This window comes from Carcharodon carcharias, chromosome 3 (assembly GCF_017639515.1).
Source record: "Carcharodon carcharias isolate sCarCar2 chromosome 3, sCarCar2.pri, whole genome shotgun sequence".
Lineage (NCBI taxonomy): Eukaryota > Metazoa > Chordata > Chondrichthyes > Lamniformes > Lamnidae > Carcharodon > Carcharodon carcharias.
Window position 1 is genome coordinate 4,945,372 of NC_054469.1, and position 14,945 is coordinate 4,960,316.

The 14,945-nt window shown below is 60.9% G+C and overlaps 1 protein-coding gene across 3 annotated transcripts in view; it reads right to left on the reverse strand.

Annotated features, from left to right (window-relative positions):
• tonsl (tonsoku-like, DNA repair protein) overlaps positions 1 to 14,945 on the reverse strand; it is a 109,333-nt gene that overhangs the window by 41,514 nt on the left and 52,874 nt on the right. For all 3 annotated transcript variants that reach the window (XM_041184553.1, XM_041184555.1, XM_041184554.1), the window contains exons 11-14: positions 14,510 to 14,696; positions 13,453 to 13,514; positions 9,256 to 9,345; positions 7,400 to 7,472 (exon numbers count right to left, since the gene is read on the reverse strand). In XM_041184553.1, coding sequence (XP_041040487.1) covers positions 7,400 to 7,472; positions 9,256 to 9,345; positions 13,453 to 13,514; positions 14,510 to 14,696 — 412 coding nt within the window. The remainder of the gene's footprint in view (positions 1 to 7,399; positions 7,473 to 9,255; positions 9,346 to 13,452; positions 13,515 to 14,509; positions 14,697 to 14,945) is intronic.

The following is a 14,945-nucleotide window of genomic DNA, read 5'->3' on the forward strand; positions in this document are numbered from 1 at the left end:
CCGGCTCCCGGCTCCCCTCCCCCGCCCTCTCCGGCTCCCGGCTCCCCTCCCCCCGCCCTCTCCGGCTCCAGACTCCCCTCCCCCGCCCTCTCCGGCTCCCCTCCCCCGCCCTCTCCGGCTCCCCTCCCCCGTCCGCTCCAGCTCCCCACTCCCCCACCGTCCCCGTCCGCTCCAGCTCCCCACTCCCCCACCGTCCCCGTCCGCTCCAGCTCCCCACTCCCCCACCGTCCCCGTCCGCTCCAGCTCCCCACTCCCCCTCCGTCCCCGTCCGCTCCAGCTCCCCACTCCCCCTCCGTCCCCGTCCGCTCCAGCTCCCCACTCTCTCCCCTCCGTCCGCTCCAGCTCCCCACTCCCCCACCGTCCCCGTCCGCTCCAGCTCCCCACTCCCCCACCGTCCCCGTCCGCTCCAGCTCCCCACTCCCCCACCGTCCCCGTCCGCTCCAGCTCCCCACTCCCCCACCGTCCCCGTCCGCTCCAGCTCCCCACTCCCCCACCGTCCCCGTCCGCTCCAGCTCCCGACTCCCCCACCGTCCCCGTCCGCTCCAGCTCCCCACTCCCCCACCGTCCCCGTCCGCTCCAGCTCCCCACTCTCTCCCCTCCGTCCCCGTCCGCTCCAGCTCCCCACTCCCCCACCGTCCCCGTCCGCTCCAGCTCCCCACTCCCCCACCGTCCCCGTCCGCTCCAGCTCCCCACTCCCCCACCGTCCCCGTCCGCTCCAGCTCCCCACTCCCCCACCGTCCCCGTCCGCTCCAGCTCCCCACTCCCCCACCGTCCCCGTCCGCTCCAGCTCCCCACTCTCTCCCCACCGTCCCCGTCCGCTCCAGCTCCCCACTCCCCCACCGTCCCCGTCCGCTCCAGCTCCCGACTCCCCCACCGTCCCCGTCCGCTCCAGCTCCCCACTCCCCCACCGTCCCCGTCCGCTCCAGCTCCCCACTCCCCCACCGTCCCCGTCCGCTCCAGCTCCCGACTCTCTCCCCTCCGTCCCCGTCCGCTCCAGCTCCCCACTCCCCCACCGTCCCCGTCCGCTCCAGCTCCCGACTCTCTCCCCTCCGTCCGCTCCAGCTCCCCACTCTCTCCCCACCGTCCCCGTCCGCTCCAGCTCCCGACTCTCTCCCCTCCGTCCGCTCCAGCTCCCCACTCCCCCACCGTCCCCGTCCGCTCCAGCTCCCCACTCCCCCACCGTCCCCGTCCGCTCCAGCTCCCCACTCCCCCACCGTCCCCGTCCGCTCCAGCTCCCCACTCCCCCACCGTCCCCGTCCGCTCCAGCTCCCCACTCCCCCACCGTCCCCGTCCGCTCCAGCTCCCCACTCCCCCACCGTCCCCGTCCGCTCCAGCTCCCCACTCCCCCACCGTCCCCGTCCGCTCCAGCTCCCCACTCCCCCACCGTCCCCGTCCGCTCCAGCTCCCCACTCTCTCCCCTCCGTCCCCGTCCGCTCCAGCTCCCGACTCTCTCCCCTCCGTCCGCTCCAGCTCCCCACTCCCCCACCGTCCGCTCCAGCTCCCCACTCCCCCACCGTCCCCGTCCGCTCCAGCTCCCGACTCTCTCCCCTCCGTCCGCTCCAGCTCCCCACTCCCCCACCGTCCCCGTCCGCTCCAGCTCCCCACTCTCTCCCCACCGTCCCCGTCCGCTCCAGCTCCCCACTCTCTCCCCACCGTCCGCTCCAGCTCCCCACTCCCCCACCGTCCCCGTCCGCTCCAGCTCCCCACTCTCTCCCCACCGTCCGCTCCAGCTCCCCACTCCCCCACCGTCCGCTCCAGCTCCCCACTCTCCCCACCGTCCCCGTCCGCTCCAGCTCCCCACTCCCCCACCGTCCCCGTCCGCTCCAGCTCCCCACTCCCCCACCGTCCCCGTCCGCTCCAGCTCCCCACTCTCTCCCCACCGTCCCCGTCCGCTCCAGCTCCCGACTCCCCCACCGTCCCCGTCCGCTCCAGCTCCCCACTCCCCCACCGTCCCCGTCCGCTCCAGCTCCCCACTCCCCCACCGTCCCCGTCCGCTCCAGCTCCCGACTCTCTCCCCTCCGTCCCCGTCCGCTCCAGCTCCCGACTCCCCCACCGTCCGCTCCAGCTCCCCACTCCCCCACCGTCCCCGTCCGCTCCAGCTCCCCACTCTCTCCCCTCCGTCCCCGTCCGCTCCAGCTCCCCACTCCCCCACCGTCCCCGTCCGCTCCAGCTCCCCACTCCCCCACCGTCCGCTCCAGCTCCCCACTCCCCCACCGTCCCCGTCCGCTCCAGCTCCCCACTCCCCCACCGTCCCCGTCCGCTCCAGCTCCCCACTCTCTCCCCACCGTCCCCGTCCGCTCCAGCTCCCCACTCCCCCACCGTCCCCGTCCGCTCCAGCTCCCCACTCCCCCACCGTCCCCGTCCGCTCCAGCTCCCCACTCCCCCACCGTCCCCGTCCGCTCCAGCTCCCCACTCCCCCACCGTCCCCGTCCGCTCCAGCTCCCCACTCCCCCACCGTCCCCGTCCGCTCCAGCTCCCCACTCCCCCACCGTCCCCGTCCGCTCCAGCTCCCCACTCCCCCACCGTCCCCGTCCGCTCCAGCTCCCGACTCTCTCCCCACCGTCCCCGTCCGCTCCAGCTCCCCACTCCCCCACCGTCCCCGTCCGCTCCAGCTCCCCACTCCCCCACCGTCCCCGTCCGCTCCAGCTCCCCACTCCCCCACCGTCCCCGTCCGCTCCAGCTCCCCACTCCCCCACCGTCCCCGTCCGCTCCAGCTCCCCACTCCCCCACCGTCCCCGTCCGCTCCAGCTCCCCACTCCCCCACCGTCCCCGTCCGCTCCAGCTCCCCACTCTCTCCCCACCGTCCCCGTCCGCTCCAGCTCCCCACTCTCTCCCCACCGTCCCCGTCCGCTCCAGCTCCCCACTCCCCCACCGTCCCCGTCCGCTCCAGCTCCCCACTCCCCCACCGACCCCGTCCGCTCCAGCTCCCCACTCCCCCACCGTCCCCGTCCGCTCCAGCTCCCCACTCTCTCCCCACCGTCCCCGTCCGCTCCAGCTCCCCACTCCCCCACCGTCCCCGTCCGCTCCAGCTCCCCACTCCCCCACCATCCCCGTCCGCTCCAGCTCCCCACTCCCCCACCGTCCCCGTCCGCTCCAGCTCCCCACTCCCCCACCGTCCCCGTCCGCTCCAGCTCCCGACTCCCCCACCGTCCCCGTCCGCTCCAGCTCCCCACTCTCCCCACCATCCCCGTCCGCTCCAGCTCCCCACTCCCCCACCGTCCCCGTCCGCTCCAGCTCCCCACTCCCCCACCGTCCCCGTCCGCTCCAGCTCCCCACTCTCTCCCCACCGTCCCCGTCCGCTCCAGCTCCCCACTCCCCCACCGTCCCCGTCCGCTCCAGCTCCCCACTCCCCCACCGTCCCCGTCCGCTCCAGCTCCCCACTCCCCCACCGTCCCCGTCCGCTCCAGCTCCCCACTCTCTCCCCACCGTCCCCGTCCGCTCCAGCTCCCCACTCCCCCACCGTCCCCGTCCGCTCCAGCTCCCCACTCCCCCACCGTCCCCGTCCGCTCCAGCTCCCCACTCTCTCCCCACCGTCCCCGTCCGCTCCAGCTCCCCACTCCCCCACCGTCCCCGTCCGCTCCAGCTCCCCACTCCCCCACCGTCCCCGTCCGCTCCAGCTCCCCACTCTCTCCCCACCGTCCCCGTCCGCTCCAGCTCCCCACTCTCTCCCCACCGTCCGCTCCAGCTCCCCACTCCCCCACCGTCCGCTCCAGCTCCCCACTCCCCCACCGTCCCCGTCCGCTCCAGCTCCCGACTCTCTCCCCTCCGTCCGCTCCAGCTCCCCACTCCCCCACCGTCCCCGTCCGCTCCAGCTCCCCACTCTCTCCCCACCGTCCCCGTCCGCTCCAGCTCCCCACTCTCTCCCCACCGTCCGCTCCAGCTCCCCACTCCCCCACCGTCCCCGTCCGCTCCAGCTCCCCACTCTCTCCCCACCGTCCCCGTCCGCTCCAGCTCCCCACTCTCTCCCCACCGTCCCCGTCCGCTCCAGCTCCCCACTCCCCCACCGTCCCCGTCCGCTCCAGCTCCCCACTCCCCCACCGTCCCCGTCCGCTCCAGCTCCCCACTCCCCCACCGTCCCCGTCCGCTCCAGCTCCCCACTCCCCCACCGTCCCCGTCCGCTCCAGCTCCCCACTCTCTCCCCACCGTCCCCGTCCGCTCCAGCTCCCCACTCCCCCACCGTCCCCGTCCGCTCCAGCTCCCCACTCCCCCACCGTCCCCGTCCGCTCCAGCTCCCCACTCCCCCACCGTCCGCTCCAGCTCCCCACTCCCCCACCGTCCCCGTCCGCTCCAGCTCCCCACTCTCTCCCCTCCGTCCCCGTCCGCTCCAGCTCCCGACTCTCTCCCCTCCGTCCGCTCCAGCTCCCCACTCCCCCACCGTCCGCTCCAGCTCCCCACTCCCCCACCGTCCCCGTCCGCTCCAGCTCCCCACTCTCTCCCCACCGTCCCCGTCCGCTCCAGCTCCCCACTCCCCCACCGTCCCCGTCCGCTCCAGCTCCCCACTCTCTCCCCTCCGTCCCCGTCCGCTCCAGCTCCCCACTCTCTCCCCTCCGTCCCCGTCCGCTCCAGCTCCCCACTCCCCCACCGTCCCCGTCCGCTCCAGCTCCCCACTCCCCCACCGTCCCCGTCCGCTCCAGCTCCCCACTCTCTCCCCACCGTCCCCGTCCGCTCCAGCTCCCGACTCTCTCCCCTCCGTCCGCTCCAGCTCCCCACTCTCTCCCCACCGTCCCCGTCCGCTCCAGCTCCCCACTCTCTCCCCACCGTCCCCGTCCGCTCCAGCTCCCCACTCCCCCACCGTCCCCGTCCGCTCCAGCTCCCCACTCCCCCACCGTCCCCGTCCGCTCCAGCTCCCCACTCCCCCACCGTCCCCGTCCGCTCCAGCTCCCCACTCCCCCACCGTCCCCGTCCGCTCCAGCTCCCCACTCCCCCACCGTCCCCGTCCGCTCCAGCTCCCCACTCTCTCCCCTCCGTCCGCTCCAGCTCCCCACTCCCCCACCGTCCCCGTCCGCTCCAGCTCCCCACTCCCCCACCGTCCCCGTCCGCTCCAGCTCCCCACTCCCCCACCGTCCCCGTCCGCTCCAGCTCCCCACTCCCCCACCGTCCCCGTCCGCTCCAGCTCCCCACTCCCCCACCGTCCCCGTCCGCTCCAGCTCCCCACTGCCCCACCGTCCCCGTCCGCTCCAGCTCCCCACTCCCCCACCGTCCCCGTCCGCTCCAGCTCCCCACTCCCCCACCGTCCCCGTCCGCTCCAGCTCCCCACTGCCCCACCGTCCCCGTCCGCTCCAGCTCCCCACTCCCCCACCGTCCCCGTCCGCTCCAGCTCCCCACTCTCTCCCCACCGTCCCCGTCCGCTCCAGCTCCCCACTCCCCCACCGTCCCCGTCCGCTCCAGCTCCCCACTCCCCCACCGTCCCCGTCCGCTCCAGCTCCCCACTCTCTCCCCACCGTCCCCGTCCGCTCCAGCTCCCCACTCCCCCACCGTCCCCGTCCGCTCCAGCTCCCCACTCCCCCACCGTCCCCGTCCGCTCCAGCTCCCCACTCTCTCCCCACCGTCCCCGTCCGCTCCAGCTCCCCACTCCCCCACCGTCCCCGTCCGCTCCAGCTCCCCACTCCCCCACCGTCCCCGTCCGCTCCAGCTCCCCACTCTCTCCCCACCGTCCCCGTCCGCTCCAGCTCCCCACTCTCTCCCCACCGTCCGCTCCAGCTCCCCACTCCCCCACCGTCCGCTCCAGCTCCCCACTCCCCCACCGTCCCCGTCCGCTCCAGCTCCCGACTCTCTCCCCTCCGTCCGCTCCAGCTCCCCACTCCCCCACCGTCCCCGTCCGCTCCAGCTCCCCACTCTCTCCCCACCGTCCCCGTCCGCTCCAGCTCCCCACTCTCTCCCCACCGTCCGCTCCAGCTCCCCACTCCCCCACCGTCCCCGTCCGCTCCAGCTCCCCACTCCCCCACCGTCCCCGTCCGCTCCAGCTCCCGACTCTCTCCCCACCGTCCCCGTCCGCTCCAGCTCCCCACTCCCCCACCGTCCCCGTCCGCTCCAGCTCCCCACTCCCCCACCGTCCCCGTCCGCTCCAGCTCCCCACTCCCCCACCGTCCCCGTCCGCTCCAGCTCCCCACTCCCCCACCGTCCCCGTCCGCTCCAGCTCCCCACTCCCCCACCGTCCCCGTCCGCTCCAGCTCCCCACTCTCTCCCCACCGTCCGCTCCAGCTCCCCACTCCCCCACCGTCCGCTCCAGCTCCCCACTCTCCCCACCGTCCCCGTCCGCTCCAGCTCCCCACTCCCCCACCGTCCCCGTCCGCTCCAGCTCCCCACTCCCCCACCGTCCCCGTCCGCTCCAGCTCCCCACTCTCTCCCCACCATCCCCGTCCGCTCCAGCTCCCGACTCTCTCCCCTCCGTCCGCTCCAGCTCCCCACTCCCCCACCGTCCCCGTCCGCTCCAGCTCCCCACTCCCCCACCGTCCCCGTCCGCTCCAGCTCCCCACTCCCCCACCGTCCCCGTCCGCTCCAGCTCCCCACTCCCCCACCGTCCCCGTCCGCTCCAGCTCCCCACTCCCCCACCGTCCCCGTCCGCTCCAGCTCCCCACTCCCCCACCGTCCCCGTCCGCTCCAGCTCCCGACTCTCTCCCCTCCGTCCGCTCCAGCTCCCCACTCCCCCTCCGTCCCCGTCCGCTCCAGTTCCCCACTCCCCCACCGTCCCCGTCCGCTCCAGCTCCCCACTCTCTCCCCTCCGTCCCCGTCCGCTCCAGCTCCCCACTCCCCCACCGTCCCCGTCCGCTCCAGCTCCCCACTCCCCCACCGTCCCCGTCCGCTCCAGCTCCCGACTCCCCCACCGTCCCCGTCCGCTCCAGCTCCCCACTCTCTCCCCACCGTCCCCGTCCGCTCCAGCTCCCCACTCCCCCACCGTCCCCGTCCGCTCCAGCTCCCCACTCTCTCCCCACCGTCCCCGTCCGCTCCAGCTCCCCACTCCCCCACCGTCCCCGTCCGCTCCAGCTCCCCACTCCCCCACCGTCCCCGTCCGCTCCAGCTCCCGACTCTTTTCCCCTAGGTCTGCTCAGCTCGTGGGCTCTCTCCAGGGGCCTGGGCTACAATTTACCCCCTCCCAGTTGCTCCTGCTTCCTCTCGGTTTCACCGCTGCTTCAAACTCTGGCTTCAGGCAATCTCCTTTTCTCTTGTGGGACTTTCCCTGTAACTATTCTGTTGCTGGCTGTGATGATGAACCTTTCCCTTCACCTATCCTGCTACTGCTGGTCAGATGGTCCAATGTGTTTCTGCGAAAGGATAAAACCTTCCGTCTCTCTCTCTCCCCCAGCAAGCAAGAGTCACGTGAACTTCTAGCAGAGCTCCGACATTGCCCTGGTCGGTGCTCTCCACCCTCAGACAGTTTCCAGCGTGAACGAGGACTCACCCAGATGGCCGTGGTTGCAGGCTTCGTGCAATGGTGTCCAGCCACAGTAATCTCTGGGATTCAGGGGGTGGCCCTGAAACAACAGGAAATCAACCGGTAATTTGAAACTGGCTCAAAGTCACTCAGAAATAAGAGACTGTTTAGGAACACATCTCATTTGCTGACAGCCCAAAGATCTAAGGGGCTATTGTAAGAAACATTAGTAGGTATAGCATCAAGCCACCAGGCAGAAAGGTAGTTTCTTCTCTCTTTGGAAAAGCACAAACAGTCCCTGGTTCAGACAGTCAATAGGACAGTGTCTTGTACCATCTTATCTATGCAAGCATCCAGTAAAGGCTGACAAGTAGCTCCCAGTGTGAGGGAAACTAAAAGATCACCTGGAGCTGAGGTGATGCATGGGGGTGGGCAGGGGAGGTGACACCTTGGGTACCTATCCTGCAGTCAATGGCTGGAGCCAGTGGAACGAGTGGAATTGTCTGACGACACAAAGACAGGTAGGAAAGTAAATTGTGAAGAGGATATAAGGAGGCTACACAGTGACATGGATAGGTTCAGTGAGCGGGCAAAGATCTGGCAAATGGAGTATAATGTGGGAAAATGTAAAATCATTCATTTTGGCAGGAAGAATAAATAAGCTTATTATTTAAATGGTGAGAGAGTGTAGAGCTCTGAGATTCAGAGGGATCTGGGTGTCCTAGTGCATGAATCACAAAAGGTGAGTAATGCAGGTACAGAGGGTAATTAGGGAAGCTAATAGAATGTTACCATTTATTGCGAGGGGGATTGATTACAACAGGAGGGAGGTTATGCTTCAGTTGTACAGGGTATTGGTGAGATCACATCTGGAGTATTGTGTATTGTTCTCCTTATTTAAAGAGTTATGTAAATGCATTGGAAACAGTTCAGGGAAGGTTTACCAGACCAATACCAGGAAATGGGTGGGCTGTCTTATGAGGAAAGGTTGGACAGGTTAGACTTGTATCCACTGGAGTTTAGAAGAGTAAGGTTTAATTGAAACTTTTAAGATCCTGAGGGGTCTGGACAGGGTGGGTGTGGGGAGGATGTTTCCTCTTGTGGGAGAATCTAGAACTAGGGGTCACTGTTTAAAAATAAAGGGTCGCTCATTTAAGACAGAAATGAGGAGAAAAATTTTCTCGGAGGGTCGTGAGTCTTTGGAACTCTCTTCCTCAAAAGGCGGTGGAAGCAGAGACTTTGAATATTTTTAAGACAGGGGTAGATAGATTCTTGATTAACAAGGGGGTGAAAGGCTATTGGGGGTAAACAGGAATGTGGGGCTGAGGTTACATTCAGATCAGCCATGATCTTACTGAATGGCGGAGCAAGTTCGAGGGGCCAAGCAGCCTACTCCTGCTCCTAATTTATATGTAAGTGATTAACACAGGGTAATGAAGTACATTACTGTGAGAGACAGAGACAGGGAGCAGTCTTCATTAGACAGCTGCCATCTTCAGGTTCAGGAAGGAGAGGGAAACAGCATTCCCTGTACGAAGCAGCTTTCCCATTCCCTAAGCACTTTAGACAGAAAATGCCCAACAAGTGATTGAGGTTAGGATGCTAGACTCAGCTCCAGTGCTGTACTGGGCAGAGCTGTGATAGCGCAGGGATCAGATCGACTGTGCAGAGGGGATGCGTGGGGATTGCCTTCAGTTGAACTGATGATCTGAGCTCACTGTGGCCTGAAAGCCGGTTGCAGTCATTCACAGCTGGACAGAGTATCGACTGCGTCAACACTGTGCAACAGAAGCTAGCACCTGTATAACGACAGTCTAGTACACAGGAAAAGGAAATCAGATAAGCAGGCTAAACTCTTCGCCCTCAGGAGATGAACACTTTACCTTCTCCACCAGACACTGGACGTGTTTCAGATTGCCTTCAATGCATGCTCGGTGTAACACCGTCTCCCCCTTCTCATTCCTGCGGTTCCACTGTAGACACACAAACAGTGATATACCCATTCTGCCAGTCACAGCAGCAACAAATCCTTCATACACTCTCACCACTGGTTTAGATCAAGCATACACACTTGCTGGTGTCACATATATTCAACATAATTACATTATTATAACATTGTAAACATCCCTAGGTACCATACAGGAGTAATCATTGGACATAATGAAGCCATATAAGCCATTATTAGGTCAGGAGAAAAAAAGTTTGGTCAAAGAGGAATATTTTAAGAGATGTCTTAATAGAGAGGGAAAGAGAGAGAGGAAGAAGGGGGGAAAGAGAGAGAGGAAGAAGGGGGGAAAGAGAGAGAGGAAGAAGGGGGGAAAGAGAGAGAGGAAGAAGGGGGGAAAGAGAGAGAGGAAGAAGGGGGGAAAGAGAGAGAGGAAGAAGGGGGGAGAGAGAGGAAGAAGGGGGGAAGAGAGAGAGGAAGAAGGGGGGAAAGAGAGAGAGGAAGAAGGGGGGAAAAGAGAGAGAGGAAGAAGGGGGGAAAGAGAGAGAGGAAGAAGGGGGGAAAGAGAGAGAGGAAGAAGGGGGGGAAAGAGAGAGAGGAAGAGGGGGAAGAGAGGGAGGAAGAGAGGGAGGAAGAGAGAGAGGAAGAGAGAGAGGAAGAGAGAGAGGAAGAAAGGGGAAAGAGAGAGGAAGAAGGGGGAAAGAGAGAGGAAGAAGGGGGAAAGAGAGAGGAAGAAGGGGGAAAGAGAGAGGAAGAAGGGGGAAAGAGAGAGGAAGAAGGGGGAAAGAGAGAGGAAGAAGGGGGAAAGAGAGAGGAAGAAGGGGGAAAGAGAGGGGAAGAAGGGGGAAAGAGAGGGGAAGAAGGGGGAAAGAGAGGGGAAGAAGGGGGAAAGAGAGGGGAAGAAGGGGGAAAGAGAGGGGAAGAAGGGGGAAAGAGAGGGGAAGAAGGGGGAAAGAGAGGGGAAGAAGGGGGAAAGAGAGGGGAAGAAGGGGGAAAGAGAGGGGAAGAGGGGGAAAGAGAAGAGGGGGAAAGAGAGAGGAAGAAGGGGGAAAGACAGAGGAAGAAGGGGGAAAAAGAGAGGAAGAAGGGGGAAAGAGAGGAAGAAGGGGGAAAGAGAGAGGAAGAAGGGGGAAAGAGAGAGGAAGAAGGGGGAAAGAGAGAGGAAGAAGGGGGAAAGAGAGAGGAAGAAGGGGGAAAGAGAGAGGAAGAAGGGGGAAAGAGAGAGGAAGAAGGGGGAAAGAGAGAGGAAGAAGGGGAAAGAGAGAGGAAGAAGGGGGAAAGAGAGGGGAAGAAGGGGGAAAGAGAGGGGAAGAAGGGGGAAAGAGAGGGGAAGAAGGGGGAAAGAGAGGGGAAGAAGGGGGAAAGAGAGGGGAAGAAGGGGGAAAGAGAGGGGAAGAAGGGGGAAAGAGAGGGGAAGAGGGGGAAAGAGAAGAGGGGGAAAGAGAGAGGAAGAAGGGGGAAAGACAGAGGAAGAAGGGGGAAAGAGAGAGGAAGAAGGGGGAAAGAGAGGAAGAAGGGGGAAAGAGAGAGGAAGAAGGGGGAAAGAGAGAGGAAGAAGGGGGAAAGAGAGAGGAAGAAGGGGGAAAGAGAGAGGAAGAAGGGGGAAAGAGAGAGGAAGAAGGGGGAAAGAGAGGGGAAGAAGGGGGAAAGAGAGGGGAAGAAGGGGGAAAGAGAGGGGAAGAAGGGGGAAAGAGAGGGGAAGAAGGGGGAAAGAGAGGGGAAGAAGGGGGAAAGAGAGGGGAAGAAGGGGGAAAGAGAGGGGAAGAAGGGGGAAAGAGAGGGGAAGAGGGGGAAAGAGAAGAGGGGGAAAGAGAGGGGAAGGGGGGAAAGAGAAAGGAAGAGGGGGAAAGAGAAAGGAAGAGGGGGAAAGAGAAAGGAAGAGGGGGAAAGAGAAAGGAAGAGGGGGAAAGAGAAAGGAAGAGGGGGAAAGAGAAAGGAAGAGGGGGAAAGAGAAAGGAAGAGGGGAAAGAGAAAGGAAGAGGGGGAAAGAGAAAGGAAGAGGGGGAAAGAGAAAGGAAGAGGGGGAAAGAGAAAGGAAGAGGGGGAAAGAGAAAGGAAGAGGGGGAAAGAGAGGGGAAAGAGAGAGAGAGAGAGAAAGACAGAGAGAGAAAGAAAGAAAGAGAGAGAGTGAGGGAGGGGGTTTGGGGGTGGGTGGGGCAGGAAAGAGGGACAGAGATGTTTAGAGGGGGATTTCCAGAGCTTAGAACCCAGGCAGCTGAAGGCACAGCCGCCAATGGTGCAGTGATTAAAATCAGAGATGGGTAAGAGCTCAGCATTAGAGGAACATAGCTATCTCGACAGGTGGTAGGGCTGGAGGGGATTACAATAGAGATAGGGAGGGGTGAGGCCATGGAGGGATTTGAAAACAAGAATGAAAACCATACATTATCTGTATACGGAACACATTATATATAATATTGACTGTTTTATATATACATGATATAAAATATAGACATTCTGGAGACTGGGTGGTGCTGTGGATCATACATTGGATCTCAGGTAGGAATCAAACCCAGGTTATGAGTGCCTTCTACAGGCTGTAAGGAGATAATGGGCAGTCAGAACATTGCTAGTATGTGCAGGATAACAGGAAATTAAGTAGTCTGTGAGGTAAGGGTAATACAGTAATTCTGGGGAACTTTATGTAGGCTCGAAAACAAATTTGTGGTCATCATGTAGAGGATGAATTCATGGAATGCATACAAGAATGCATAATTTACTAGATCAGTATGTTGAGGAATCAACTAGGCAACAGTCCATTTAGATCTAGCATTGTGTAATGTAAAATGGTTACTCAATAATCTTGCAGTAAAGCAGCCTCTAGGGAAGATTGACCAGAAACTGAACTGGACTAGCTATATAAATATTGCAGCTACAAGAGCAGGTCAGAGGCTGGGAATCGTGCAGCGAGTAACTCACCTCCTGACTCCCCAAAGCCTGTCCACCATCTACAAACCACAAGTCAGGAGTTTTTTTTTAAATTCATCCACAGGATGTGGGCTTTGCTGGCTGGGCCAGCACTTATTGCCCTTGAGAAGGTGATGGTGAGCTGCCTTCTTGAACCACTGCAGTCCATATGCACCCACAGTGCTGTTAGGGAGGGAGTTCCAGGATTCTGACCCAGCAACAGTGAAGGAACGGCGATATATTTCCAAGTCAGGATGGTGAGTGACTTGAAGGGGAACTTCCTGGTGGTGGTGTTCCCATGTGTCTGCTGCCCTTGTCCTTATAGATGGTAGTGGTCATGGGTTTAGAAGATACCATTCTCAGGAGCCTTGGTGAATCCCTGCAGTGCAACTTGTAGATGGTACACACACTGCTGCTACTGTGCGTTGGTGGTGGAGGGAGTGAATGTTTCTGGATGTGGTGCCAATCAAGTGGCTGCTTTGTCCTGGATGATGATGAGACTCTTGAGTGTTGTGGGAGCTGCACTCACCCAGGCAAGTGGGGAGTATTTCATCACACTCCTGACTTGTGCCTTGTAGATGGTGGACAGGCTTTGAGGAGTCAAGAGGTGAGTTATTCGTCGAGTGTGATGGAATACTCTCCACTTGCCTGGGTGAGTGCAGCTCCAACAATACCCAGGAAGCTCGACACCATCCAGGACAAAGCAGCAAGCTTGAATTGGCACCCCTTCCACAAACATTCACTCCCTCCACCACCGACACACAGTAGCAGCAGTGTGTGTACCATCTACAAGATGCACTGCAGCAACTCACCAAGGCTCCATCGACAGCACCTTTGAAACCCACGACCACTACCATCTAGAAGGATAAGGGCTGCAGACCACATGGGAACACCACCACCTGGAAAATCCCCTCCAAGCCACTCACCATCCTGGATTGGAAATATATCACCGAGATGAGGAGAAATTTCTTCACTCAAATGATTGAATCTTTGGATCTTAGAAAGCAAATGGATGCTCAGTAGTTGAATTTATTCAAGATGGAGACCGATAGATTTTTGGACACTAAGGGAATTAAGGGACATAGTGCAATAAAGGGAAGCCGATATAGAAGAATCTTTTGAGTGATGGAGTAGGCTTGAAGCCTTGAATGGCAGACTCCTGTTCCTTTCTCATAACCTGCCTCCAATAGGGACAGAGTGGGCACACAGCAGCTATATAATGACTTACCTGGTTAATCTTTCTCCGTCCTGGGACAGATTTCTCATAACCTTCTATGCCATCATCATAATCTAAAAAACAAAATAATAGTTAAGACATCAACTCAGACTCTCTAGAGGCTGGGTAGCCAAATTCAGCACATGCGGAGGGAAGTGAAGAATCTTTAATCTATGTTAGTATAGTTATCATATAGCTCATCATCACTGAGTCTTACTGAGGGGGGCAGAGGCTGCACAGTGGGAAACATAGAGGTGTTACTCACTATTGGACCCTCTCTACAGCTCTCCAGCACTGGATATATATACCTACCTCCATTGGGTACACATGCGGCCTCCATGGAGAAATGCTTTATGTGGCTGCCCATGGGAAATGCACTCTATAACGAACACAAAACCTGTCCCGCTCTCAGGTACTAGCTCCCCCACCCCTCCCTCTCTTACACACATGCACAGCTACTATAGAAAATATAGTCTGTACAAAACACTTCTTCAATAGGGAGCACACTGAATACATAGACACTCCATCCATAAGAAACCTTATGTTTATTCAATGATGGGGTGTGGGCATCGCCCATCCCTAATTGCTCTCGAGAAGGTGGTGGTGAGCTGCCTTCTCGAACCACTGCAGTCCATGTAGTGCAGGCACATCCACAGTGTTGTTAGGGAGGGAGTTCCAGGATTTTGACCCAGTGACAGTGAAGGAACGGCCGATATATTTCCAAGTCAGGATGGTGAATGACTTGGTGGTGAACTTCCAGGTGGTGGTGTTCCCCATGTGTCTGGGACCCTTGTTCTTCCAGATGGTAGAGGTCTTGGATTTGGAAGATGCTGCCTAAGGAGCTTTGGTGAATTCCTGCATCTTATAGATGCTACACACCGCTGCTACTGTGAGTCGGTGGTGGAGAGAGTGAATGTTTGTGGATGGGGTCCCAGTCAAATAGGCTGCTTCGCCCTGGATTGGCACCCACCCACAAACATTCACTCCCACTGTAATACACTCCACCACTGGAGGTATCATCTGCATAAGCCTTTCCCTGTGTCAGAACTGTGTCGCCTGCTCCACATACCACTATCAGAGAGCTCCAGCTCACTATCTTCCAGAGATTCACTGTTTTCCATTTCATCTGCCTCGCTCTCATCCCCGCTCTCACTGCCCAGTGCCTCCGACAGGTCCTCAAGCTGGGCAAGGGTGACATTAGCCTCGGGGTGACCCATCTTCTCTTGTGCCGTGTGAAGAAGCTTTGTTGCTCGGAGCTGCAGGAAGGAAGACAGCATGTTTAATCCTGGCCTGGTACAGTGACAGGTCAGGGACCAAGGGATCTAACGGCAGTCAAGGAATCCCTGACCTCATGTAGAAGTGGGGGGGTGTAAGTGTGTTGGATCTGCAGAGCAATCACCAGGCACTTAAAGTAATTCTCCATCACTAAACAGCAGGTAGACACCTTCTAAAAGCAAAATACTGCGGATGCTGGAAATCAAACAAAAATAGAAATTGCTGGAAAG